Below are 27,331 nucleotides of genomic sequence, written 5' to 3' on the forward strand. Positions count from 1 at the left end.
TATATATATATAATATATATATATAGATAGCCAGCCGGACATTCTGGGAGGTTCATACAAAGTGCCTTGCTATGTTTAAATTAGCAACATTTATTGTCAGTTGTTCCCTTGTCATTGCCTCAATATGTCTACAGTTACATCTGTATACTAAGAGCTCAACATAGTGCAAACTCTGCTTGACTAAGATTATTTACCATGTTTACATTCTAACAGGCTTATTCATTTAACAGGAGGAAAAACACATTGACCATTGGCCATCTTGAAATGGGACTTTTGGACTATATCCCCAGTGATAGCAATTGTTTCCTCTAATAGACAAAATCACTTAAATACTGTATTTCCAAGTTTTGGTAAAACTGTTGGAAACCTTATAGAAGAGAACAACAAAGTCATATTTTTATATTTTCAGAATTCAGTTTGACCTCCTACACTCTAAAAAAAAAAGGTTCTATATGGCACAAAAATTGATTCTTGGCTCGTAATCATAGGGGAACCTTTTTAAGTGCTGTATAGCACTATTTTGGTGCTTCAGTGGTTCTTCATCGGTTCTTTTGCTAAGATGCTATATAGCATCACTGACCATATACAGAACCTGTTAAGAACCTGTTAGCACCAAAAGTGGTTCAAAACCCAATACTCCCCCCCCCCCCCCTTAAGGGGTGTGTAACTCTTTTCTTTGTAACAAAAGTTAAATGTGTCTCGAATAGTTATCCTAGTTTTCAGTGACAATGACATCAATTATAAACCAAGTATGAAAAATTAAAATTTTAACAAAAAATACATTTGTACCAAGTGATAACCTCCCCCAGTTTCTCTTGAAGCCAATACAGAAGTGACTTAAACTGCAATTCATGGACTGGCCACTAGAGACAGACTCCAGAAGGAGCAGAATCTCATTGAGCCCATGTTAAAATGCCCAACTTTACAGCAGAAGAACACATGTTTACAGTCTGGTACAAATTGTGGTTTTGGTCTATATGGCTAATTTTGCCCTTCTTGACGACTGTGAGGGGGATTCATTTTTTTATAACTCATTCGTTTACATTATATAAAGCCTTAAAGTTCTGCATAATTAAGGGCGTGGCCACTGTGAGTGACAGGTGGATTGCCGTTTGTCTGCTGTCTGTGGCTGTGTCTCATTTCGAAAGGTTGCGTCCTCCAGAGGTCGCATTCGAAGGCTGCATGCGTCATCAAGGCTGTCTCATTTCAGAAAATAAAGTAAGACATGAGGGGTGCATGAGGTGTATCCTTCGCTGCTGCAGATAACCCACAATTCTTTGCGTCGCCATTAACAACTGTCATGTTTTTTAAATATTATTTGAAAAAATGGCGCCGCCAGTAGATATGCATGCAAGCGAAGATGTGGTATTTCAACTTAAGTAGTTTCAAGATTGTTTTTTTTTTTAAGCTGTATTACCTCAAACAGATAGTTGTAAACAGTATAGTTAAGAACAGTACTTTGCTGTCAAGGCAAGAAACATTTCATAGTCATTTTCAAGTTATAAATAATTTTCGTTCATATAACTGGTGTGAGAGCGCAACGCCACTGTGAACGCGTTGGCATAGCAACGTGATAATTCCTGCCTGTGTCCTACGAAGGATGTCTCATTTAATTCTGATTAAGGACACTCCGTATACCGCATCCTTCACAGGATGTGTCCTCCAGAGGACACAGCCTTCAAAATTAAATGAAATGAGACACAGCTTGTTAGTCATCGCATCACGTCAGCTCTGCCCACGTCCCGCCTCTTTGCCCATTTTCTGTTATCCGGGTGTGACGCGCTGCCAAGATGGCAATGGCCAGCTCGACCCTACTTTACGCTTCAAAACTGCTCTTCAGAATCCTATGGGAATGGTTTTACCCCACAGGAGTGGTAAAATCCCCCCCCCCCCTCTACATCACTCTGGTCAACGTAGTCCATATCAACAACAAAAACGTATCTTGATTTTATCTAGTGGTTATTTTGGGAAAAAACAATAGGGGGGCATTTTACCCCATGGGGCGTTTTCCCCAACTCTACCCTACATTTAAGTACTCTGCACTTAAAAGAGTAAAGCTGTGCCTTTCAACATAACTTCAACATTCCTCTTCCTGTCTTGCCAAACAAACACACTTGTGAATTTCCATAAATACTCACAGGCTGGTGTTGGTCCAGTAGCACGAGGTAAACATGGGTGCAGAAACACCTCTCAACCTCCATCCGCCCAAAATGCTTATCATAATCTCTTAAACCATAACAACAAGAGTGTTAGAAGGCCATAGTTCTTTGCCTGCTCTATTTATGTCTAAAAAGCTGAGGGAGTAAAGGATCTATTTTGGTAATAGTAAACACCTTTTTTCTTAAGCGAAAGGAATGACACCTTTTCTTCATCTTGGTTTTATAACATTTACATTTATGCATTTGGCAGACGCTTTTATCCAAAGCGACTTACATTGCATTCAAGGTACACATTTAACATATTGTCAGTTCTTGCTTTCCCTGGGAATCGAACCCATGACCTTGGCGTTGCTAGTGCCACACTCTACTGTTTGAGCTACAGGAAAACATTATAAAATGTTGTTTTAACCCTAAATGGTCCTTCGGAAGTCGGGACAAATGTGGGCAAAATCTTTTCTTTCTTTCTTTTTTAACCCTGTTAATCTAGTTTCCTTAAAGGTCCCATGGCATGAAATTTTCATTTTATGAGGTTTTTCAACATTAATATGAGTTCCCCTAGCCTGAATATTGTCCCCAAGTGGATAGAAATGTTGATCGGTGTAAACCCGAGTTCTGGCTGTCTTTCTCTGCCTTTGAGAAAATGACAGGCCAGACGAGCCAATCCTGAAGTCTCCTGGTTTGACGTCCAAGCAGGAACGGTTACCTCCCTTTCCTCCGCCCAGAGAATCTGGCACGCCCATGCAAGCGCTCGAGAGATCATGGGTTGTGAACGAGTGAATGCTGGCAGTTTCTAAGGGTTTGGATGTACAAATGAAAACAGAAGTCTTTTTTCAGTTCCTTCAGATCTGTGATCAGTAATTTCTGATGTGTAGCTAATTATTTATTATTCGTGCACACAATGCGGCTTCTCTCTCTCCAGACAGAACGGTGTTTTTGTGTTTTCTATCTTGGGAGTCAGTGTATTTGTACGTCCTCGTCGCGTCTATCGGTTCTAAAATGTGCATACAGTTATGAGTTTCTGCTCAACATCGGCCTCACACATGCCGAAGCTCGGGCTGCACTGGCCGTTGGCCTTCAACATCCCCGACCCCCAGTACTGCATCTGGCCCACAGCGGAGGCACCAAACGCGGCGTGAGATTAAGCAGAAGGGGGGTAAGCGTGAGCTAGCCAGCCTAGCCCCACAATAAACTGGATTACATTCGATTACTGCTGTTGTGTCTTTGTTTGCGCTGTGTACTCAACGCGCGTCACTGACGCTTTTATTTTATTTTAAAAATAATGCTATTATCAACACTTACTTTTAACTCGTTCATCTCGACAGCTGTAATGGTACTTTGCATGTGTTACAAAGTTGGTAATAATGATGAAGACGGACTCGGTGTGACTGGGACTCATGTTTATTCAGAACTCTCAGATACAAACACAATAAACTCGCGCTGACTGACAGCGCTCTCATAACTCAGTAGTTACTATAAATAACTTTGTTAGCAATCGCTGATCTCCGTCTCTGGTACGTTAGTGATGTCCGGTTCGCGAACAATCTTTCTTTTGAACCAGTTCTTTTTAGTGAACCGAATCAGTTCACCAAATCGGACTGAATCGTTCTAAACGGTTCGCGTCTCCAGTCAGCGCTGATCCATAATTTACTAAAGTTACTAACTTTCTGACATGAGTGACAGTCCCTCCGACTAGAAATAGACTAATAACCTGAAGTATATGCTGTAACTACAACAGTTCAGACATGCTGAGAACTGATGTGAAGTGAACTCAGGTCCATCTGTCTCTCTGGCAGCAGCTCGTGCCTGCTCTTGCCTCGTAGACCAAGTTAAACCACGCCCCCTCCGCTCATTTAAAATGCAAAGATGTCAGCCAATCACAACAGTGGGCGTTTTTACTGAAGTCTCACAGCAGACACGCCTCTTGAAGCAGGGCATTCAGCCACAGGGCAAACAGTAGTATTGAAAAAATGCCTTTTATTTCTAAATTATGACATTTTATGATGTAAAAGTCATACTAACAATATAAGTACACCTCAGGAAACATTATAAAATAATAGAAAAATGCCATGCCATGGGACCTTTAATCTTTTCCTCTATTCCCTCCCTATTCTAGTTTATGCTACTCTAAGCAATGTCCAAAACGTAGTATTTCAGGCACTTTTTGTGATTTTTCACTCATGGAATGAGTCACTTGAGACTCATTCCTCATTTCACCTCTCGAGGGTTCGAGTCACTCGTTCATCAAGTCCCAGCCCCATAGGCAAGGCTATGCAGTCACCGGAAACAGAAATGATTAGTTCAACTCTCGAGTCTTTGGGTTCGAGTTGTTCGTTCAAGTCCCCATAGGCTGAATGCAGAAACAGAATTGATTAGTTTATCTCTCGAGTCTTCGGGTTCGAGTCATTTGTTCATCAAGTCCCAGCCATGGGAGCTTATGGAAGCAAGGCTATGCAGTCACGGGAAACCGAAATTATGAGTTCAACTCTCGAGTCTTCGGGTTTGAGTCGTTCATTCAAGTCCCCATAGGCTGAATGCAGAAACAGAATTGATTAGTTTATCTCTCGAGTCTTCGGGTTCGAGTCATTCATTCATCAAGTCACAGCCCCATAGGCAAGGCTATGCAGTCATTCATTCAGTCGTTCATTCAAGTCCCCATAGGCTGAATGCAGAAACAGAATTGATTAGTTCACCAGTTTCGAGTCGTCGGGTTTGAGTCATTCGTTCATCAAGTCCCAGCCCCATAGGCAAGGCTATGCAGTCACCGGAAACAGAAATGATTAGTTCATCTCTCAAGTCTTCGGGTACGAGACTCGTTGTCACATATCAGCTTTTAGACATTGTTCTGTTTTTTGTTATAAATCAGAAGTTGTTATGTCAGAAGTATAAGTTGTTATGAAGCAGCCTCACGCAATACAAAGTCAATGGAGACGGTTTAATTGTTTAATTGTTGGTAGGCGTGGTTTTCAGATTATGACACGTCTCTCTGTGAAGGACGCTTGTGGGTTAAAGCAACATACCACACAAAACAAATAAAACCAGGATAATATATTCGTTTTATTTTAAGTAGACTACAGCTGAAAGTAAGTGTCAGAATAACAGCTTGTGTTTTGCACCTTTCTAGTGGACGAATGACTTCAGCTAAACAATATTAGACACGATTTTACATCACACTGCCATTGCGTAACATTGTAAGAATGGGTATTTGTACATCCTTGGATCTGTGAGTCACATGTATCATGAAACCTAATGGTTGCATCTCAGAACTGGCATGATTTGATTTCATCACAAGGTGGTTTGTTGACATCTTGATGTCTCAACTGAAGTCTCGGCTCCAGATATTTCTCGTCCTAGGCTTTGAGTGTGGACGTGTCATATTGATTGGGTCTCTTGCAATAGGGCAGTGTTGCAATTGACTTGCTTTGTGAGCTGTTCCTTCCAAGAAATGTTTATCACCTCATTAACATTGAACCATGGATGGAATTCCCTTGTTTTGTAATGCTGTACTGTACATGTTTCATTCCATGAGTGATATTAATATTTGCAGCTAGTCAGTTAGATTAAAAAAAATAAAAAATAATATTACTTTTATCAAGCAAGGATGCACTAAATTAATCAAATGTGACAGTAAAGACATTCACAGTGTTAAAAAAATATTCTTTTTTACTTTCTATTAATAAAAGAACAGTTTCCAGGAAAGTTTCTTGAGCAGCAAATCAGCATATTAGAATGATTTCTGAAGGATCATGTGACATTGAAGACTTTGACATCACAGGAATAAATTACATTTTAAAAATGTATTACAATAGAAAACAGTCACTTTAATAATATTTCACAATGTTTTACAGTATTATCTGATCAAATAAATGCAACCTTGGTGAGTAAAAGAGACTTTTTTTAAAACATAAAAAAATCATACCGACCCCAAACTTTTTAACGGTAGTGTACATTTATTTATAATCCACCCTAAAATCCCCATTCTATCAGATTTAACCTCATTCTGTTATGTTGCCCTTTTCCATACAATAAAAGTGAACTATCAAGCTCCAAAAAAAGTCCCATAAATGCATTTTAAATGTGTCCATTTGCCCATCACATTTTAAACCGTCTGAAGCCTTATGATAGGTGGGGAACAGACTAAAATGTAAATCTGCCACTTAAAGGACCCTATTTTAACAATCTGAGCGCACGGCCCAGGTCTGAATCCACTTTTGCTAGTTTAACGACGGGAAAAACGGTCTGTGCGCCCGGCACATGGTCAGAAAGGGTCATCCCTCGTCTCTTAATGAGTCATGGGTGGGTTTTGGGCGTAACGTGCAATAAACCAATCAGAGTCTCATCTCCCATTCCCTTTAAAAGCCAGTTGCACTCGCACCATGGTGGATTCGCTATTTACATGCGAGTGGAAAGACAGAACGCTTCTCCAGAGAGGAATCCTTTTATTTGTAATATTTAAAAATGTGTGTGTGCTGCTGCGCGTCCCTGTGTGTGTAATAAGCAGAATGTACGCGCGTTGTACTCCTGCCTATAGGCTCATATTACTAGCACACCCTTTAAATAACACAAAAAATACTGCACTATTGACTTTAGAGCAGGTTTGTGTTGGTCAATGGCGCAGTCGTTTTCAGTTCCTCACAATAGCAAAGCTCCAACAATGCTCCTGATCACACCTGGTGTTCAGACCTGACGCCCATCGGCGAACAGATGCGCCAGTGCATTTGATATTTAAACAACGTGACGCTGGACGTGAACATGAGAACTGCGTCAGGCTGAAACTAGCAAAAAACACTTGCGTCATGTCTGGAGTCGCATTGCGCCGGCTGCATGATATGGCCCAAAATCGAACCTAATAGCAGTGGTCACCATTAATTTTCATCGTACGGACAATAAATCATGTTTTTCCCCCATTTTTGGGTGAACCGTTTCTTTAAGCATTACATAACAAGGCTTACATTTATATAAATTCTCCCTCTAGAATCCAGCATGGCAGTCAATACACAACAGTAAGATGAACCTCAGCGCTGGCAGTCATTCTGTGGGCAGCGGGTGCATGTCGAGGCCAGCGCATCAGACACGCTAGTATTTATTGGCTGCCATGATGGTCGAGCATTCTCCAATCCCATGCATTGAATGACAGCCGGAGCGGCTGCTTTATTGCCGGCCCATGTGTGGACGTCCATCACCTCAAATAGACCACGCTCCTCTCTGCTGCCACCCTGGACTCCCCCTACAGCTAAAGAGTCCTATTATAGCCTTGCCTGCTCGCTCTGGAATAAGAGGTTGAGTGGACATGAGAGCCTTTTGGAAACGGTGAGACCGGGTTGCTAAGGATAGAGACTCGTCTGCCCTCTCCTTGTGACCTTCCTCCCCTTGAGGTTAGCAGATGGTAAAAAGGAAACGCACTCCAGTTGCATACAGTGCTCTCACCGCTGACGCAGAGTTTTACACCTCAAATATTATTAGGAAGGGACTTTCCCCATACAACCACATGAATGATGCACTGGAACAACATACAGTTTGTGGACAAAACACATGCGTGTGTGTGACCTGTATATTTTCACTTAATTTAGAAGGCTTGCATCTAGTTGAAAGCCAACTATTGTCCTATCCTAACAAACCATACATCAATGGAAATGTATTCAGATGTATAAACCCTTATGACTGGTTTTGTGGTCCAGGGTCACATATTATTTTACTTTATCAGTTTTCTACAATATTTGATTAAATTTGTGGTAACAAAAAAGCCTTTATGTATAATGCATTATACCATTTCATAAGTAATTATAACCAAAGTTAAAATGCATTATAATAATCACAGAGTCCTTGTTACATTTAAAATTGGTGTGTTTTAATGCGTTATACATTAAAAAGTGTATTATAATGTATTATAACTGTGGTTACAATTATTTATGAGACATACAATGCATTATAAGGTGCATTACAAGGCATAATTAATGCATTATACATGAAGGCTTTAAAGGTCCCATGGCATGGCATTTTTCTATTATTTTATAATGTTTCCTGAGGTGTACTTATATTGTTAGTATGATTTTTACATCATTTCACGAGTTCACACTTACATCAAATTAAATGGAGTAAAGATTATGCGTATTTGGCGCGCTGTCCGGGAGAGGGCTCCGGGCTCAGAATTTTGGCCCGAACCGAGAGTATCCCCCCCGTGATAGGATTGGTCTAGAACTAGACTGTATTGCATTATGGATTGAGTTGACGTCTAATAGGTTTTTATTCAATCAAAGTGAGGAGATGGGGTGGTGGAGGGATGCTAAGAAACTGTCAACGAAAGGAAGGTGAGTCAGCTGTATATAAACACTCCTCCTGTTGTTGATTGAATTGATTAGTTCAGTATGCTCCACTCGTGTTTAATTAGGTTTTAATTATCTGGATGTGCTCCACTTGGGTTTGATTAGGTTACATTATCTGGCGTGCTCCATTATTTAGATGTTCCTCCCGAAATTATTTACTAAAACTTCACAAAATGTCATAATTTAGAAATAAAAGGCATTTTTTCAATACTGCTGTTTGCCTTGTGGCTGAATGCCCTGTTTCAAGAGGCGTTTCAAGAGTCTGCTGTGAGACTTCAGTAAAAACGCCCACTGTTGTGATTGGCTGACATCTTTGCATTTGAAATGAGCGGAGGGGGCGTGGTTTAACGAGGTCTACGACGCACGAGCTGCTGCCAGAGAGACGGATGGACCTGAGTTCACTTCACATCAGTTGTGTCAGTCTCAGTTCAGTGAACGGTTGTAGTTACAGAATATACTTCAGGTTATTAGTCTATTTCTAGTCGGAGGGGCTGTCACTCATGTCAGGCAGTTAGTAACTTTAGTAAATTATGAATCAGCGCTGACTCGAGACGCGAACCCTTTAGAACGATTCAGTCCGATTTGGTGAACTGATTCGGTTCACTAAAAAGAACCGGTTCAAAAGAAAGATTTGTTCGCGAACCGGACATCATTAATGTACCAGAGACGGAGCTCAGCGATTGCTAGCAAAGTTATTTATAGTAACTACTGAGTTGTGAGAGCGCTGTCAGTCAGTATCTGAGAGTTCTGAATAAACACGAGTCCCAGTCACACCGAGTCCGTCTTCATCATTATTACCAACTTTGTAACACATGCAATGTACCATTACAGCTGTCGAGATGAACGAGTTACTAGTAAGTGTTGATTATAGCATTATTTTTAGATATGTTCCTATCATATGAAAAGCGTCAGTGACGCGCATTGAGTACACAGCGCAAACAAAGACACAACAGCAGTAATCGAATGTAATCCAGTTTATTGTGGGGATAGCTGGCTAGCCCGGATACCCTCACGCTTACCCCCCTTCTGCTTAAACTCGCGCCGCGTTTGGTGCCTCCGCTGTGGGCCAGATGCAGTACTGGGGGTCGGGGATGTTGAAGGCCGAGCTTCGGCGTGTGTGAGGTTTATCTCTAAAGATGTTACTCTGCTGATGTTGAGCAGAAACGACTGTATGCACACGACTGTAGAACAGATAGACGCGACAAGGACGTACAAAACACTGACTCACAAGATGACGAAAACACCGCTCTGTCGGGAGAGAGAGAAGCCGCAGTGTGTGCACGAATAATAAATAATTAGCTACACATCAGAAATTACTGATCACAGATTAGAAGGAAATGAAAAAAGACTTCTGTTTTCATTTGTACATCCAAACACTGAGAAACTGCCAGCATTCACTCGTTCACAAGCCACAAATTTAGCGCTTGCATGGGTGTGCCAGATTCTCTGGGCGGAGGAAAGGGAGGTAACCGTTCCTGCTTGGACGTCAAACCAGGAGACTTCAGGATTGGCTCGTCTGGCCTGTCATTTTCTCAAAGGCAGAGAAAGACAGCCAGAACTCGGTTTACACCGATCAACATTTCTATCCACTTGGGGACAATATTCAGGCTAGGGGAACTCATATTAATGTTGAAAAACCTCATAAAATGAAAAATTCATGCCATGGGACCTTTAAGTAAAGTGTTACCAAATTTGTTGAAAGGCATGTTCACGCCAATGAAAACTATGAAGATGAATACAACGATAACTAAAGTTGCATGAAAGTCGCAGTTACTGCAGATTTGTCCTCTGCCAGATTTAATGCATGATCTCTTAAAGTCTGATGGATTCTGATTGCTTGTCAATGCTTTTATCATTTATCAGCTGGAATAAATTGCTTTAAAAGTGATTCCAGCAATATTGTTCCTCTGTGTTGTTATCAGTATAGCTGTAGTGTGGGCTTCGGAACCCAGCGCTGGGTAAATATTGGACAAAACACATGCTGGGTTATTTTTATCCAGCTTGTTGGATTTTATACATTTTGTTTTGTGAAAGTGCTGGGTCAGTCAATTTGATATTGAAGGTTTTTCATTTCAAATAATAAAAATGCACTCTAAAATCTCTGTTATGGGCTATACAGGACAGGAACAGTTCATATACAAAAAATTTTTTCAATGGCAAGTCAGTCCTTTCCAGTCATAAAATACTCAAACACATTTAGTAAATGTTTTAGGACGTGACAGGAAAAAAATGTGCACTGTCCAAATCTTGTTGGCCACTTAGTGCACGCCTTTACATGCTCATAAATATATCTCGAGATTTGTCCTTGCATGGTCAGCTCTTGACCTTTCTGAGATGACATTCGAGTCGCACAGAAATGTGTAATAATTCTATATTGCCATTCCATGACAGATATGTGACCCTGGACCACAAAACCAGTCATATGGGTCATTTAACAAAAATAAATTAGATACATTTAGTAAATGTTTTAGGCCGTGACAGGAGCAGCAACAGCAGCCAATGGGAATCTGTGGGAAGAAAACTGCTATCAGAGGCTGTTCCAGTTCATTAAATAACAATCTTATATTCATTTTTGAAAAGTTACATAAAAACAGCTTTACCTTGTGCCATCTCGTCTGTCAGACATTTAAGTTTCAACCCGTCAAACGTATAGCCCGACCACAGCCGCGCCGCTAGTGCACTAGATCAACAGCGGAGCAGGACAGCGATGACGTGTTTCAGGCCAGGGCGCGCATTCGTTTGGCGGGAGGTGAAGCGTCCTAGTGCCGCCGGCTCATCGTTCGGCTAGCGTTTCCAGACGACGTTAGCTGTGACTTACATGTAATCATTTGATAGGAATAAGGAAGTTTTCCCCTCAGGAAGTTTCCTCTCAGAACAGAACACAAAATGATCCAGTTTTAACCGGATTGGCACAGACTACCCAACATTGGGTTACATTGACCCAGCGCTGGGTAGGTATGTGATGACCCAGCAGCGTGTAAAAATATTAAAAATAACCAAATAAAATGACCCAGCAGGCTGAACCCAGCATTGGGTTAAAAAAAAACAACCCAGCATTTTTCAGAGTGACCCAGCACACAGGAAAGTTTTTTCAAAATAACCCAATAAAATGACCCAGCAGGCTGAACCCAACATTTGGGTTAAAAAAACAACCCAGCATTTTTCAGAGTGACCCAGCACATGGGTAAAAATGTTAAATATAACCCAATAAAATGACCCTGCAGGCTGAACCCAACATTTGGGTAAAAAAAAACAACCCAGCATTTTTCAGAGTGACCCAGCACATGGGTAAAAATGTTAAATATAACCCAATAAAATGACCCTGCAGGCTGAACCCAACATTTGGGTAAAAAAAACAACCCAGCATTTTTCAGAGTGACTTAGCACACGGGTATAAATGTTAAAAATAACCCAATAAAATGACCCAGCAGGCTGAACCCAACATTAGGGTTAAAAAAACAACCCAGCATTTTTCAGAGTGACTTAGCACACGGGTAAAAATGTTCAAAATAACCCAATAAAATGACCCAGCAGGCTGAACCCAACATTCGGGGTTATAAAACAACAAAGCATTTTTCAGAGTGACCCAGCACACGGGTAAAAATGTTAGAAATAACCCAATAAAATTACCCAGCGGACTGAAACCAACATTTGGGTTAAAAAAACAACCCAGCATTTTTCAGAGTGACCCAGCACACGGGTAAAATGTTTAAAAATAACCCAATAAAATGACCCAGCAGACTGAACTACGGTGGCCCAGTAGTGCACAACACAACGAAATTTAAAAAGCATACATAAGTTCACAACACAACGAAATAAATCCACAACACAACGAAATCAAGCCACAACACAACGAAATCAAGCCACAACACAACGAAATCAAGCCACAACACAACGAAAAGTCCACAACACAACGAAATAAATCCACAACACAACGAAATCAAGCCACAACACAAAGAAAAATCCACAACACAACGAAATCAAGCCACAACACAAAGAAAAGTCCACAACACAACGAAATAGCCACAACACAACGGAAATGCTCCCGACCACTCGGGGGCACTCGGAGCGCTGTAAAGTTTGCACTGTTCTATAGAGTCTGCAATCTTACAAATAAATCAATACCACAATTAGTTTTAACAGTATGTAGGCTAACCATTGTTTATCTATATGAAATTTTAATTTAAAATCACCTACATGCATTATAGCTGCATATTTATGCTCGAGAATGCTTTGACCCGATACCACGGCGCTAAGGGAACGTCTGCCAATTCCACCAATTGGTTGAAACGTATAATTTGTATGAATTAAAATTACTTTTAACATTTAAAAACAGACATGTTAAAATTCCACAGCTTGATTGTATTGGTAAAATTAACTTAATAATGCACAACACAACATTGGAATTTGAAAATTTAAAAAAAAGTTAATTTAATTCATACAAATTATTTTTCAACTTGGTGGAATTGGCAGACGCTCCCTTAGCGCCGAGGCAGCGGGTCAAAGCGTTCTCGAGTATAAATATGCAGCTATTATGCACGTAAGTGATTTTTAATTGATATTTCATGTCGATATACAACTGCACACTTAAAACTGATCGTAGTGTTTAAATATTTGTGAGATTGGCGAATCTATATAGAACAAGGCAAGGAAAACTAACTTCACCGCACTCCACTAGTCCCCTAGTGGTCGGGAGCATTTCCGTTGTGTTGTGGCTATTTCGTTGTGTTGTGGACTTTTCGTTGTGTTGTGGATTTTTCGTTGTGTTGTGGCTTGATTTTGTTGTGTTGTGGATTTTTCTTTGTGTTGTGGCTTGATTTCGTTGTGTTGTGGATTTATTTCGTTGTGTTGTGGACTTTTCGTTGTGTTGTGGATTTTGCTTTGTGTTGTGACTTGATTTCGTTGTGTTGTGACTTGATTTCGTTGTGTTGTGTCTTGATTTCGTTGTGTTATGGTTTCATTCCGTTGTGTTGTGGATTTATTTCGTTGTGTTGTGAACTTATGTATGCTTTTCAAATTTTGTTGTGTTGTGCACTACTGGGCCACCGTACTGAACCCAACATTTGGGTAAAAAAAACAACCCAGCATTTTTCAGAGTGACCCAGCACACAGGTAAAAATGTTAAAAATAACCCAATAAAATGACACAGCAGACTGAACCCAACATTCGGGTTAAAAAAACAACCCAGCATTTTTCAGGGTGACCCAGCACATGGGTAAAAATTCTAAAAATAACCCAATAAAATTACCCAGCGGACTGAACCCAACATTCGGGTTAAAAAAACAACCCAGCATTTTTCAGGGTGACCCAGCACACGGGTAAAAATGTTCAAAATAACCCAATAAAATGACCCAGCAGACTGAACCCAACATTCGGGGTTAAAAAACAACCCAGCATTTTTCAGAGTGACCCAGCACACTGGGATAAAAATGTAAAAAAAAAAAAAAATAACCCAATAAAATGACCCAGCAGACTAAACCCAAACTTTTGGGTTAAAAAAAACAACCCAATAATTTTTAGAGTGTATATTCTCATAGAATGATATCATTATAGTTATCATGAACTGGCCTTTACTGTTAAAACGATCAATATTCCTGAGAGTCTGACCTTGTACAGTGGAGAATCAGGCGTGTGACAGATAAGCTGAGATATGAAAGGTGTGCCAGAAAGAAAGACAGGCGATTACTGTATGAAATACAGGCTTCCCCAAATAGAGCCACTTAAATAACCCTCTATGATAGGGTGCAGGTGTGAAGAGCATAGCCAAATAAACACATTTACATAATGCGGCGTTAAGACAGAGCCTAAGCTAATATGTTTTCCTCGTTCAGAGGCAGAAGTACTAGAAAGACACAAGCAGGACCTGCTTAACAACTGTGGGCATTCTGTCATGGTAATCGGACTCCATTAGCCACTCATCCTACACTTTGAGTTTGGTGACACTGCTGTGGGGTGATGCAAGCGGCTATATTTACCGCCCCTGTTTGTGAGAAAAATGACTCCTACTCACACCAGCCACCATACAACAACATCCCATGTGTCCAGAGCTCTGTGCTAATGTGAAATGTTGTAGTCTCAGTGGGATTGGAGAGGGATAGACGGCTAAGGTCCTCAAGCTACCGCTACCAAAATAGCAGATGACCATTTCTATTTCATCTGTCGCCCACTCGACACCAAACAGTCGCTCGGTTATTTGCGATCACTAACTTCTTCCTGTGTTGCAGCGCTGGCCTTGCCGGCAGCTATTTCGGTGGGGTGTGTTCTGTTCGTTCTTCCCCAGCCTCCTTCAAGTGCTTACTTCAACATGGATCTCTATCATGAGCTTCATGTCGTGTTCAGTGAAGAGCATTTTCATGGCGTTCTTGTATGGAGTAACGGAGAAGTCTGACTTCACTTGGTGGCTTGTGTGAAATTTACCTTTAAGGATTTGTCCATGGATGCAATACAGAACTTGAAATAAGGTATGGAATAAACATATACTGTCAAATTAATTCCTAAGGTAAATGATATTTTCCTTTCAATAATAAAAAAGCTCTTTCACATTTTCATAATTTTATGATAGTCAAAACTTTCCTTGAGGTTAGTCAGGGCTTTATCACTGTACTGTAGATCTTCTTTCACATAAATAAAGTAACAGATGTGGGGAAATTTCCCGACTGCAAGTTGATACAGAATTATGGGCGGTGGAAAAATTTGCGCTGTCCAAATCTTCTTGGCCACTTAGTGCACGCCTTTACATGCTCATAAATATATCTTGAGATTTGTCCTTGCATGGTCAGCTCTTGACCTTTCTGAGATGACATTCCAAGAGTCGCACAGAAATGTGTAATAATTCTATATTGCCATTCTATGACAGATATGTGACCCTGGACCACAAAACCAGTCATAAGGGTAAATCTTTTTGAAATTAAGATGTATACATCATATGAAAGCTGAATAAATAAACGCTCCATTGGTGTATGGTTTGTTTGGATAGTTTAATATTTAACCATCCTAATAGCACAATATTTGCCCGAGATGCAACTATTTGAAAATGTTGAATCTGAGGGTGCAAAAAAATCGAAATATTGAGAAAATCACCATTAAAGTTGTCCAAATGAAGTCCTTAGCAATGCAAATTACTACTAATAATACATGTTTGATATATCTACAGTAGGAAATTTACAAAAATATCTTAGTTCACTTTAAAATGAAAATATATTTTACTCACCCCCATCTCATCCAAGATGTTCACGTCTTTCTTTCTTCGGTCGAAAAGAAATGACGTTTTTTGAGGAAAACATTCCAGGATTTTTCTCCACATAATGGACTTCAATGGCAACCAATGGTTGAAAGTCCAAATCAATGTAGTTTCAAAGGAAGGGCTTCAGAGGCTCTGCACAATCTCAGACGAGGCTTATCTAGACAAACCATCGGCCCTTTTAAATATACTTTTTAACCTAAATTGTTCATCTTGCGCTGCTCTGCGACACCGCTGATTGCGTAATCACTTCTGAAAGGTCACGGCGTAGGCAGAAGTACCACCCCCATTTTTACAACGCGCACATGCGAAGACTAATACAAACGTTCTTTAGCAAAAAAAGGTAAGACAACGATGTCCGACGATTTTGAAGTTTTTTTGGTAAAGGGCATTAGTATTAGTCCTCACACATTCGCTTGGGGCGGTACTTCCGCTTACGTCTAACGTGACCTTTCCGATGTAATTACGCAATCTGTGGCGCTCCGCAGGGCAAGATGAGCAATTTAGGTTAAAAAGTATATACATTTTTTAATAGTTTTTTTTTAAAATGGCCGATGGTTTGTCTAGATAAGCTTCGTCTGGGATCGTGCAGAGCCTCTGAAGCCCTTCCTTTGAAACTGCATTGATTTGGACCTTCAACTGTTGGTTGCCATTAAAGTCCATTATATGGAGAACAATCTTGGAATGTTTTGCTCAAAAAACGTAATTTCTTTTCGACTGAAGAAAGAAAGACATGAACATCTTGGATGAGATGGGGGTGAGTAAAATAACAGGAAATTTTCGTTTTGAAGTGAACTAATCCTTTAATATCCTAATGATTTTTTAGCCTGGCTCCGCCCTCTTATGTACTTCCGCTCAATTCTCATTTTCCTTCAGTACTCCGTCTGGGATTGCGGTATACTCTCCGGTTTTCTCTGATAAAATTTTAACCGGTCCAATCAGCGAACAGAGGGAGTGGCTGAGAACGATGACGTTGATGTCATGGGCTAGTTTGAGATGACATACGTCACGACCAAACGTTAGCGATTGGTTATGGCAGATCCAATAGTTTTAAACTTCAACAGAGTACCCGCCTTCAAGGAAGTAAACGCTTGTCAATGGAGAGTGGCCAGACTCGCTGTACAAATTAAATGTACGAGAGTCTGGTAGGACCAGGCTAATGATTTTTTGGCACAAAAGAAAAAATCGATAATTTTGACCCATACAATGTATTGTACATTATACATATACAAATATAGCTCATGACTGGTTTTGTGGTCCTGGGTCACATATAAGTTGTGATGAGTGCTGGTTAATGGATTCAGGTCAGAGGATAAATATGGGTTAATGAGTTATACCAGGATCATCCACACCAGGGGTCTCCACACTCGGTCCTGGAGGGCCGCTGTCCTGCAGAGTTTAGCTCCAACCTCAAATAAACACACCCGAACTAGCTAATCAGTGTCTTACAAGGCCCTAGTTAGACACTGATTAGCTGGTTCAGGTGTGTTTAATTGGGGTTGGAGCTAAACTCTGCAGGACAGCGGCCCTCCAGGACCGAGTGTGGAGACCCCTGATCCACACAGTACAACAGCTGCAAAGAAACAACTGCATGATGACTAATTTGTGTTGTTTGGATTGCAAATAATGAGGAAAAAATTGTTGGATAACTTCTTTGACACAATTCAACAATGCTGACCGAAGTATTCTGTTTTAAAAAGTAGATCTGTTGAACAGGGCACACCTAAAAATCCTCTGCATAGTTTGAAAATCCATTTGTTTTAAACGATTGCCAAGGGTTATGCAGGTGGCCTGTGTATGTGAAAGGGCAGAGAGACATCTGCCTTCTTCTAAAAATAGTTGGTGTTTGGCATGGCGGATCTTTCTTTACTGTACATAGTCACAGGCTGGATTACCAACCACATCTGAGGTCAAAACAATATTTAAAAAACATGATTTTGGCCGTCATTGCGCAAACTGATACATTTTCTCTCTTTTTTTGCAGGAATATCACAATGTAATCTCCAATATCTGGTGATGACAATGCAATAAGTGTCAAGCCAGGTCAATTCTGCGTCACACTGAGGGAACTGGGCAAACGCATTCATCATGAGCAACCAGGAGAAGCGTCACAGGACAAGCATTCAGCACCTCCGCTATCTCGATAGCTTTATGGATGAAATAGACCGTGAGGTCATGAGCCTGACGGATCGAGCTTTCAAGAGTCTGTGCATTGGAGATGAAGCAATTTACAATGACTCAGAGTTTTCCCCCTCTCCAGTCAGCTGCCACAAGCCAGTGGTGGAGGACGTCTCAAAAAAGACTCAGGACAGCTCATTTTCTGCTGTCAAAAAACTTAATTCTCACCCCCTTAATGGAGCGAATGATCTATTGAGTAGATCAAATAAGCCATCCAAAGACTCTGCACTTTTTGCAGTATTTTCAGCCAAAAAGAATGGTGAGAACACCAAGATGACAAACGGTGATTCATGGGATAAATCTGCCCTACTCAGCATCCGACGAGAGCTGTCTGAGTTTTCTTCAGATTACCACAGTTTAACGGCGGAACATCTTTCCCAAGCCAAGAACCATCTAAAATCAGACGAAAAAGGATCTGCCAAGAAGCAAAGCAAGGATGCGTTGCTTCCCTCGGAAATATCCTCTAAGAGTAAGCACAGCAAAAACAACAAACTGAGAAAACTGAATTCCATAAACTTTTTCCTCCACAGTGAATTCAGCCCGTTCTTGTCATGGGGGGATTTTAATAAATTCCCCATTGGTCAGGAGCACATATCGGAGATTTTGTTAAGCAATAGGCCACCTGAATGGTATGACTCCCCTCTTTACAAAGAATTAACTGCAGCACATGGACATTATAAATTAAGTTTTCCCCCATCAGAGGAAAAAGAAGTCGAGAAGTGTCCTAAACAAAGTGAGACTCTTTCGCTTAAACCACAGCTTGCACCTGTACAATCCACAGCACCTAGTATACCCCCGAAACCAGAGAAAGAGCACATCCAGCACAATATTCCCACAAAGGCCCCTCCGCTTACCTCTGAACAGAGATGTAATTCAGAAAGGGCAGAACCTTGCGTTCCTTGGCGAAAAAGCAGAAGTAGAGCAAAAAGTGCTGCTCCTGTGGGGCATTCCATCAACTCAGCTTGCGAGAGGACAAGCACTGGAGAAAGGAGTGCACAGGCTTTTAAAGACGTGAAGACAATAGAGGACCAGACCTCTGCTAGTTCAACTCCTTTCAGTATTTCACAGCTGTTGACACCAGTGATACCCTCCAGACACGGGACAGGAACCTCAGAGATACTGCAAACTGTGCTCTCACCCATTGCCATGGAGGGCGCACTACTCCCAGATAGGGAAGTGCATCCGTCACCTGAGATTAAGAGAGAGGGGTACAAATCCATAGCATCAAGCTTGTTATTCAATCTCAAAGACAACAGAAAACGGGTTAAGACAATGTACAGTCCACCTAAGTTTAGAGGTCTGGATGTGGCGAATAAAAGCAAAGAGTCTCCCCAGCCTGAAGTGTCAAAAAATGGCCTTGAAATACAAGATATTTCAGGAGTTACAACTATTTCACCTGCTCGTCACAAAGCCATCGTCTCTCAGATGAGTCCCTTGTTGGAAACTGCAGACACTCAAACTTGCTCTCCTGAAAATGGCGGGATGCCAGATGACTATTTGGCATTGAGTCTGCTTCAATCTGGAAAATTAAAATCAAACAGGAGTCCTGCGGGTAACAAGGCATCTTACCCGTCACTACAACTTTACAGGAAAACTAGTCCTGAGGAGAATAATATTAGAGCAAATGCTCAAACTGTGGTTGAAACCAGTTCTCAGGTTTTCACCGATAAAGCCAGCAATGATCATGACACAGAGCATAATTATCCAAGTAAATTATTTAAAGGTGCAGAGTTGCAAAGCAAAAATAATCCCTCAGAGTCAATGCTTAATGCCCCTAAACCCACTGTAGGTTTAAATAGCGAAAGATCTCTTGAAAACAAATCTGGTAAAAGTCCATGTGTAGGTTTAACAACCCTGGAAGAGCAAGTCATTAGTGATGGTACAAATCAAATTAAGGATAGGTTGAAAACTACAGGAATAGTCGATGCACAGAAAAGCCCTGTTAAAGACAAGGAACCACACAGAAAGGAAAAAGGAGCAAAGCATGTATTTTCTGCACGACAGAACAACTACATTAAAAGTCAGAGATTTGTAAGTACAGATGATGATAATCATCATGATAATGATAGTTCGAATCCAGAAAAGGGACTGTTGACTATTAAGGATAAAAATGAAAATGACAAGTGGTCCAGGCATTCCAAAAATACAAAAACAAAAGCGATAAGGCAAGAGGAGCATATTGCAAACATACATAAAGATAAAGTAATGGATGGAGCACTATTGAAGGAAAGGGTTCATGTAAGAGGAGAGGCTAAAGACCACAGCAGTATGACGTCAAAGAGCGGTTTGGAAACTCAAAAAGGAAACTCTGAAACAATAAAAAGAAACATTTCTGAAAAGAGAGCACTATTTGCACCAATGGAACAGGTGCCAAATAAGACAAATGCACCCTTAAAGAGAGAGAATGTTGTCATTGATAAGTACGACCTGGCCAAAATGGCTTTAGAGGAAGTAATTGCTGAACGAGAGCAACGAAAGTTGAAAAGTAAGGCTGTCTCAGATGAAGGATGTTCTCTCATTGATATAAAAAGAGTTGATTGTGAAAAACCTCAAGGTGGTATTGAGTTACCCACCAGTGGAGAGGACCAATTGTCTAGTAAGTCCATGCTGAATGACAGAGGGAAAAGCGCAAAAGAAGGTAAAGGTCAGAATACTGTATCTGCTTTTAAAACAAATAGGCAGACTGTTCAAACGATGTCAGAAGACATGGCCAAACATGGCAAAAGTCATGTGCCTAAGGTAAAATTAGCCAGGCCCTGTAAGCAGGAAGCATCTATTGGGCAGTGCCAACATGCAGGACCTATAAAACATAATGAAAGAGACAGATTGTGCCAAGACAATCAAGAAAGCAACACAGATAATGTAAGCAAGGATGATAAAATATGCCAAAAGAAAGAGTTGATTAATAAAAATATAAGTCATGCAAAGAAATGCACAAAAAAGGGTGATCGTTTGAAAAGTAGCAATATTCGCAGTGTGGGACAGTGTGAGGAAGAGTTGGCCGTTAGTTCCTTTAAACCTGAGATACCCCCAAGAAGAGGGAGAAGTAATTCTCATAGTAATGACAAAGTAGGTGAAAAGACTGACTTTAAAAGAGAAGGTGACACTTCAGTCAAAACTGAGGAAATGGAAAGTAGGGAAGTTAACAAAGTTCAGTCAAGTCAATCAAAGAATCGAGGCCCCATTAGAGGAAATGTATTGGCTCTGAAAGAGAAATACGACAAAGAAAGTAAGGTGAACCTCAAAGGTCAGCCTGTTGAAGATGCAAGCTGCGAAACGTCTATGGAAGAGGAACCCAGTGAAAAGGCTCCAAAAGACAACATGAAACATAAATTTGTCCCACCAAAACTCACAGTTAGTGATCCTGAAAGTGGGACTTATTCCATTATCTACAAGGAGATGGATTCAGAGAGTGAACGAAAGTCTAACAGCTCCTCGAACGAATCAGAAAGAGGTGAGGAACATTCAAAGAGGAAACACAGTGTCACCCAAGACTTCCGAAAAGCTATACGTGATCTCACAAACAACATAAATGAAGAAGTGCAAGACAACAAGGTAAAAACGAATGAGAAGGAAGAGGGTTCTGTAAGTGCGAAGGAGTTTGGAGACAAGCAGAACAAATCCAAAGGTCCTAGTAAAAGCTATGTGAAAGACTTCTTTAGTGGACTTCTTGGACTTGCAAGCTCAGAGAGAGGAAAACATGTAGATGAACATGAGGAGGAACTCTCTGAAACACCGTCCTCAGAGTCTTTCAAATCCAATAATGGCAGAAAGGACAGTATCACAGTATTTGATATCCTTGGACAATCTCACTCCGTATCCTCATCAAGTGGTAAACAAACACATCACAGCAGTCGATCTTCAAACTCAAGTGAGCTCTCTCTATTGCATGAATCACAACCTGAAGATTTAAGTAAAGCAGAGGTCTGCTACGCAAAAGAAAGAGTTGATGGAAAGGTGAAGGAGAACTTCCAGAATCCAACAATAGATTCCTGCTCTTTAAGCAACCATGAAAGTGAGTCAGATGTTTCTGCAGCGAGTAATGTGGACAAAGGGGGGTGGGTGCACAGCTTGATTGAGTCAGCTAGACATTTAACACAAATATCACACAGTCATACTTCCTCCAAGGATCAACGAGAAATAGGTCAACAGCTGTCTCAGAAAGGCCACTTGAGTGGATCTGAGAAAGATGAGCAAGATATGGAACTCTTCAAGGACTGTGTCCATTCCCCAGTTGCCATGCCTGCTATATCAATCAAGAGTCCACCACCGAACCAACCAGCAATGCACTTCTTGTCCCTTCCGGTAGTCAAAGAGAGAAAGCTGTCAGTTGGGAGTACCTCTGTGTCTGAGGAGGAGGAGCTGCGCTCTGCTGTGAGCACTTTATCTGAAGGCCTGGACAGCTATGAAACAAGCGGAGGGGATGCGATGGAGGAGAACAATTCGAGCATTGCTCCAGCCGAGGATGAGGAGGGATCCAAGGCACCCAGCGAGAGATCTGCTTCAGCCTGCAGTGGAAATGACAGCAATGGTCAGAACAAGCCGCCCGTTGTACCTCCAAAAACCGAAAAGGCTCTACGCCGAGCCATGAAGCTCACCACACGGAGGATACAAAAGGCTGAAGCTAAAACCAAATCCGAGCGTAAAGGCAGGAGCAGTGACAAAAGTGTCAATCACAAGGTTGAGCGGAGGCACCACAGCACTGACAAAATACTTGACAGATCGCTCAGCAGTGACAGAATCAGCAGTAAACACAGCGAGCATCTCAATGACACAACTGAGCCCAAAACTCAAAGAAGCGAGAAGCATGCTAGACGCCATAATGGTCACACGATTCAAGAGAATGAGCCTAGTGTAAAACTGCCACATGCTTCCAAAGACAAAGAAAGACACACCGGTCAAACTGGTGACTCAATGGGCCATCGCACTGAGAAAGAACAAGATCACGACGGGGATCATTTGGTGAATGATCGATTAGGTCGAAGCAATGAAAAATACTTGCCCAAGAAACTGGAACGTAGGACTCAAAGTCTGGATAGATTTCTAAGGGAAAAACACGGAAACATGCCAAGTAGCACTGGTAAGTTTTCAACAGAAGAATCACAGTACTCTACTCCAAAGGCATTACCTTTGCGCCATAACAGCATTGAACATACTTATGCACCAACCACTAATCTTGTAACGCAGTCCTTCCCAATCACCCAGAGAAAGCTTCTACAGGACCCTGACTCAGGACAGTACTTTCTGGTGGATATGCCAGTACAGGTCAAAACGAAAACGTTCTTTGACCCAGAAACTAAAAGTTATGTGCAAGTGCCAGTACAGTCTCCTGAGGCTCCATCGTTGGAGGTTATGAACACACCATCACTTATGCTTTATCATGGCTTTGTTCCAGTGCCTGTACCATCACAGAAGTCTGTTGTCAGGACGGCAGGATCTATGATTCCTCCCGATGACCTGGAAGACTTTGAACCTAGCAGGAAACAGGACTTTTATCAGATGAATAACAAAGAAGTAAATCCTTACATTGAGCCCGTGTATATATCACAAGAACACACACCTGAAGAGGAAATTGATAGTGTGAGATGACAGCATCCAGACTGAACCAGTGGATGCTCCAGAGTTTGAACGTGACTGATATCAGGGATTTGTCTTTTTTGTAGACGAATGCAGTTTTCTTCCAATTTGCAGTCTGGTGTGACATGGAAAAGTTTTTGTAGTATGTATGCTGTTCTTTGTTTATAGTGCACAAGACGTGGATTGTACATGTTTATTTCTTCTTAAAGTAAGGCAATTACCTGGTTCTCTTACTGTTAAAAGCACTTGTCAGGATGTTGAGATTTGGATTTGTGCCTTATTGAAAGTAATTCTGCTTTCATAAAAATATTTGATCATTATTTAACAGATTATTTTGATACATCTTGTATTTGAGGTTTGGAAATACATTAGTCCACGGTATTTTTCACAGCAGAAAAGTATTGTAAAAAATTAACATAGTTAATGTGTTTTATATGCATAAAATGGAATATTTGACAAATGCTGATTGCATCACTTTTCGGGGTGTATTATGGAATGAATCCATTTAAATGGATTGTTGCTTCAGAAAAGAACCATTCCAATAAAAGCATCATCAATTTAATTTTGATTATTTTACTTCCTTTTATCCGAACAAGAATCACATTCAGCTTATAGCCAGAGTTTAGACTTATAGTATAAAGTCACTGCAGATTATTCTGCCAGACTTCGATAGGAAGAGACATAAGTATACTTAAGTAAAGTTCAAGTATATATTTAAGTTTACTTATAAGTGTACTATTTCAATACTTAGGACAAAATTGCCCCACTTTTTAGTGTTTAAAAAGTGTAACAGTTGTAAACTTTGAGTACACAACAAGTTTACAACTAAGTTTGTATTGCAACTTACTTGAGTTTTCTTTAAGTGAACATAACATACTTATTCTATATTATTTTTGCACTTTCAATACACTGCTATGTTCCTATTTTGGGTATAATTTTTTTATATACAAGAAATATACTTTTAAATGTACTTTAACTATTTCCATTTTAAATACATATTATTCTAGCTTCATGCATCCTTTTTATCAACACTTGAATGTGGGTAAGCTTCATAAAAAAAGCAACATTTTAAGCAAAAAGCTGAGAAAAACACATTTTTGTCACAGACTACATCCAGATGCGATTCAGAACGATGATCAAAACACAGATGGAGTAGATGGAGTCCGTAAACACACCCAAAGCTTCACATTTGTTAACCCTTCCTGGGTCATCATTTCATTCGACCTTATATATGCTGTTTAATGTTTGATGATCCAATGCTATCTCACGACTAATTTGTACATATTTGTACGAGGTGGCTAATTCGTATGAATTCGTACAATTTGTCTATACTGCAGTGATGGGTAGGTTTTAGGGGCGGGTTAGGAGCAGTGTTCATTTTGACAGCAAATTTTCATATAGTTTTAGTCGTAGTCTTTTGACTAAAATGCCATTAAGTTTTAGTCATATTTTAGGCACCTGAATTGTTTTTAGTTTTAGTCTAGTTTTAGGCGACTAAAAAATCATAAGATTTGAGATCAAATCTAATGAGTTTAGTTCAATTGTAATGCATTCATTGAGTATTTAAGCATTACATAACAGACTGTTACCTGAATACATGTCAAAACTGATATTTTGACATAATTGTGTTTTTGACCGTTCAAGCTCAAAAAATACACAGAAGAGAGTTCAGTTCACTTTTTTGGTTTGTTTTTAAAAAAACATCTAGTTTTGTATTTCAGTTTTATTTAGTATATCAGGGTAATCTAAAGCTTCAAATTAGTTATGAGTATTGTTTTTTTTTTTCAGTTAACATTTATTTAATTAATCTTTTTTAATGGTTTTAGTTAAGTCTTTCCTCTTAACTATGAATTAAATGGGAATTAAATTAAATACAGTTTATTGTGTAACCAAAAATGTATATATAAAAAACGTTTTTATTAATTGACGAAAATGACAGTAGATTTCCGTCATAGCTTTTGTCATCCAAAACTGTTTTTTATTTAGTTACCATCTCATTTTCATCACAGAAAAAAGGTTGTTGGCGAAAATTATCTGTCAGTGAAATTATTACTGGTTAGGAGTAGTTAATTCGTATGAAATCATACGAATTGACCAACTCGTCAAATACGTACAATTTGCCTTGAGATCGAGTTGGATGATCGCATTATTTTACATTTCTGTAAGCGATCTACTATTACTTGTTTCTGCTTCTTCTTCACCTGTGTTTTGATCCAGAGATTATGTACTCTTTCAGAAGATGTGTAATAGCACCCCCTACCGTATAACAGTGAAAACACGGATAGCTGTAAAATTCAGAAGATTTGAAGTAAACTCCCATGTACACTACAAGTGGACTAGCACAAAATCAGATACTCTGAATATCTGTTTTCTTTATAAATCAATATTTTCAAACAATGTAAGTTTATGAAACAGTATGTAAAAAAAAAAAAGTATTTACAGTTTTTTTGGATTGCTTACACACTAAAATTAAAAGTAGTACACTATTAGCAAAACCTTACACTCAAGAAGCAAAACATCAGCCCATATTTGCACAACTATAAGCACATTGTCAACCTCACACTTGTTGCAAAACTCTACACACAGTGATTTGCAAAACACTAAACACACTTAAAGGGTTAGTTCACCCAAAAATGAAAATTCTGTCATTAATTACTCACCCTCACGTCGTTCGAGACCCGTAAGACCTCCGTTCATATTCGGAACACAAATGAAGATATTTTTGTTGAAAGCTGATGGCTGAGAAAGGCCTCCATTGGCATTCAGTACACTTATACTCCCAAGACGGATAAAAGGCACTCAAAACATCGTTACAAAGTCCATCTCACCACAGTGACTCTACAATAATCTTACGATGCGACGACAATAGTTTTTGTGCGCAAAAAAAATCAAATTAAAAACCTTTTTCAAACTTGTTACTGCCTTCCGTGTGTGCCTCCACGACGCATGCGCGAGAATATGACGCAGATCCGGCGTTCGGACAGATGACCCAGAAGTGATTTGTGTACAAGCAGAGGAAGACGCGTGTATCTCAGCTGTTGGATTCTACATTGATCGTGCTTTAGGTCTCGGCGTAGTGCTCAAAATGGGGCTTAAGTGTGCATTTCATGGAATCCCGAGCCCCGGCGCTACGTCATATTCTCGCGCATGCGTCGTGGAGGCACACGCGGAAGGCAATAACAAGCTGGATAAAGGTGTTATTTTGATTTTTTTTTGCGCACAAAAACTATTGTCGTCGCATCGTAAGATTATTGTAGAGTCACTGTGGTGAGATGGACTTTGTAATGACATTTTAAGTGCCTTTTATCGGTCTTGGGAGTATAAGTGTACTGAATGCCAATGGAGGCCTAACTGAAGCCTTTCTCAGCCATCAGCTTTCAACAAAAATATCTTCATTTGTGTTCCGAATATGAACGGAGGTCTTACGGGTGTCGAACGACATAAGGGTGAGTAATTAATGACAGAATTTTCATTTTTGGGTGAACTAACCCTTTAACATACATTACACACAAAAATCTATCATGAAGTCACTTCTTTGCACTACCAAAGCACTGACTGTCAAATTACCGCACCGTCCAACCAATTGGTTCAAAACAGTCATCAGGTGTGCAAACACTTGTTCGCTTAATTGTAGACACACCAATCAGGTGTATAAGCACTATAAAAAGCAGCAGGTGAGTTCCTCAGTCTACAAGCACAATGGAAAGAGTCAGAGAAAGAGTAAGACGACGAGGAGGAAGAGGAGGAAGAGGAGGAAGAGGAGGAGGAGGAGGAAGAGGAGGAGGAGGAGGAGGAGGAGGAGGAGGAGGAGGAGGAGGAGGAATCAACAGAGGAGCAATCAACAGAGGAAGAGATGG

General features: G+C 40.3%; 1 protein-coding gene and 1 long non-coding RNA gene across 2 annotated transcripts in view; one reads left to right on the forward strand and one right to left on the reverse strand.

Annotated features, from left to right (window-relative positions):
• Positions 1-27,331, reverse strand: part of LOC307117027 — a 527,365-nt gene that overhangs the window by 397,503 nt on the left and 102,531 nt on the right. The window lies entirely within an intron of this gene.
• On the forward strand, positions 14,302-25,888 carry LOC307117009 (uncharacterized protein). Its single transcript, XM_079801650.1, has 2 exons — positions 14,302-14,940; positions 17,704-25,888. Exon 2 carries the CDS (start codon positions 17,808-17,810, stop codon positions 23,484-23,486), a length of 5,679 nt encoding a protein of 1,892 aa, XP_079657776.1. The 5' UTR covers positions 14,302-14,940; positions 17,704-17,807; the 3' UTR covers positions 23,487-25,888.

This window comes from Gobio gobio, assembly GCF_949357685.1.
Source record: "Gobio gobio genome assembly, chromosome: 20".
Taxonomy (NCBI): domain Eukaryota; kingdom Metazoa; phylum Chordata; class Actinopteri; order Cypriniformes; family Gobionidae; genus Gobio; species Gobio gobio.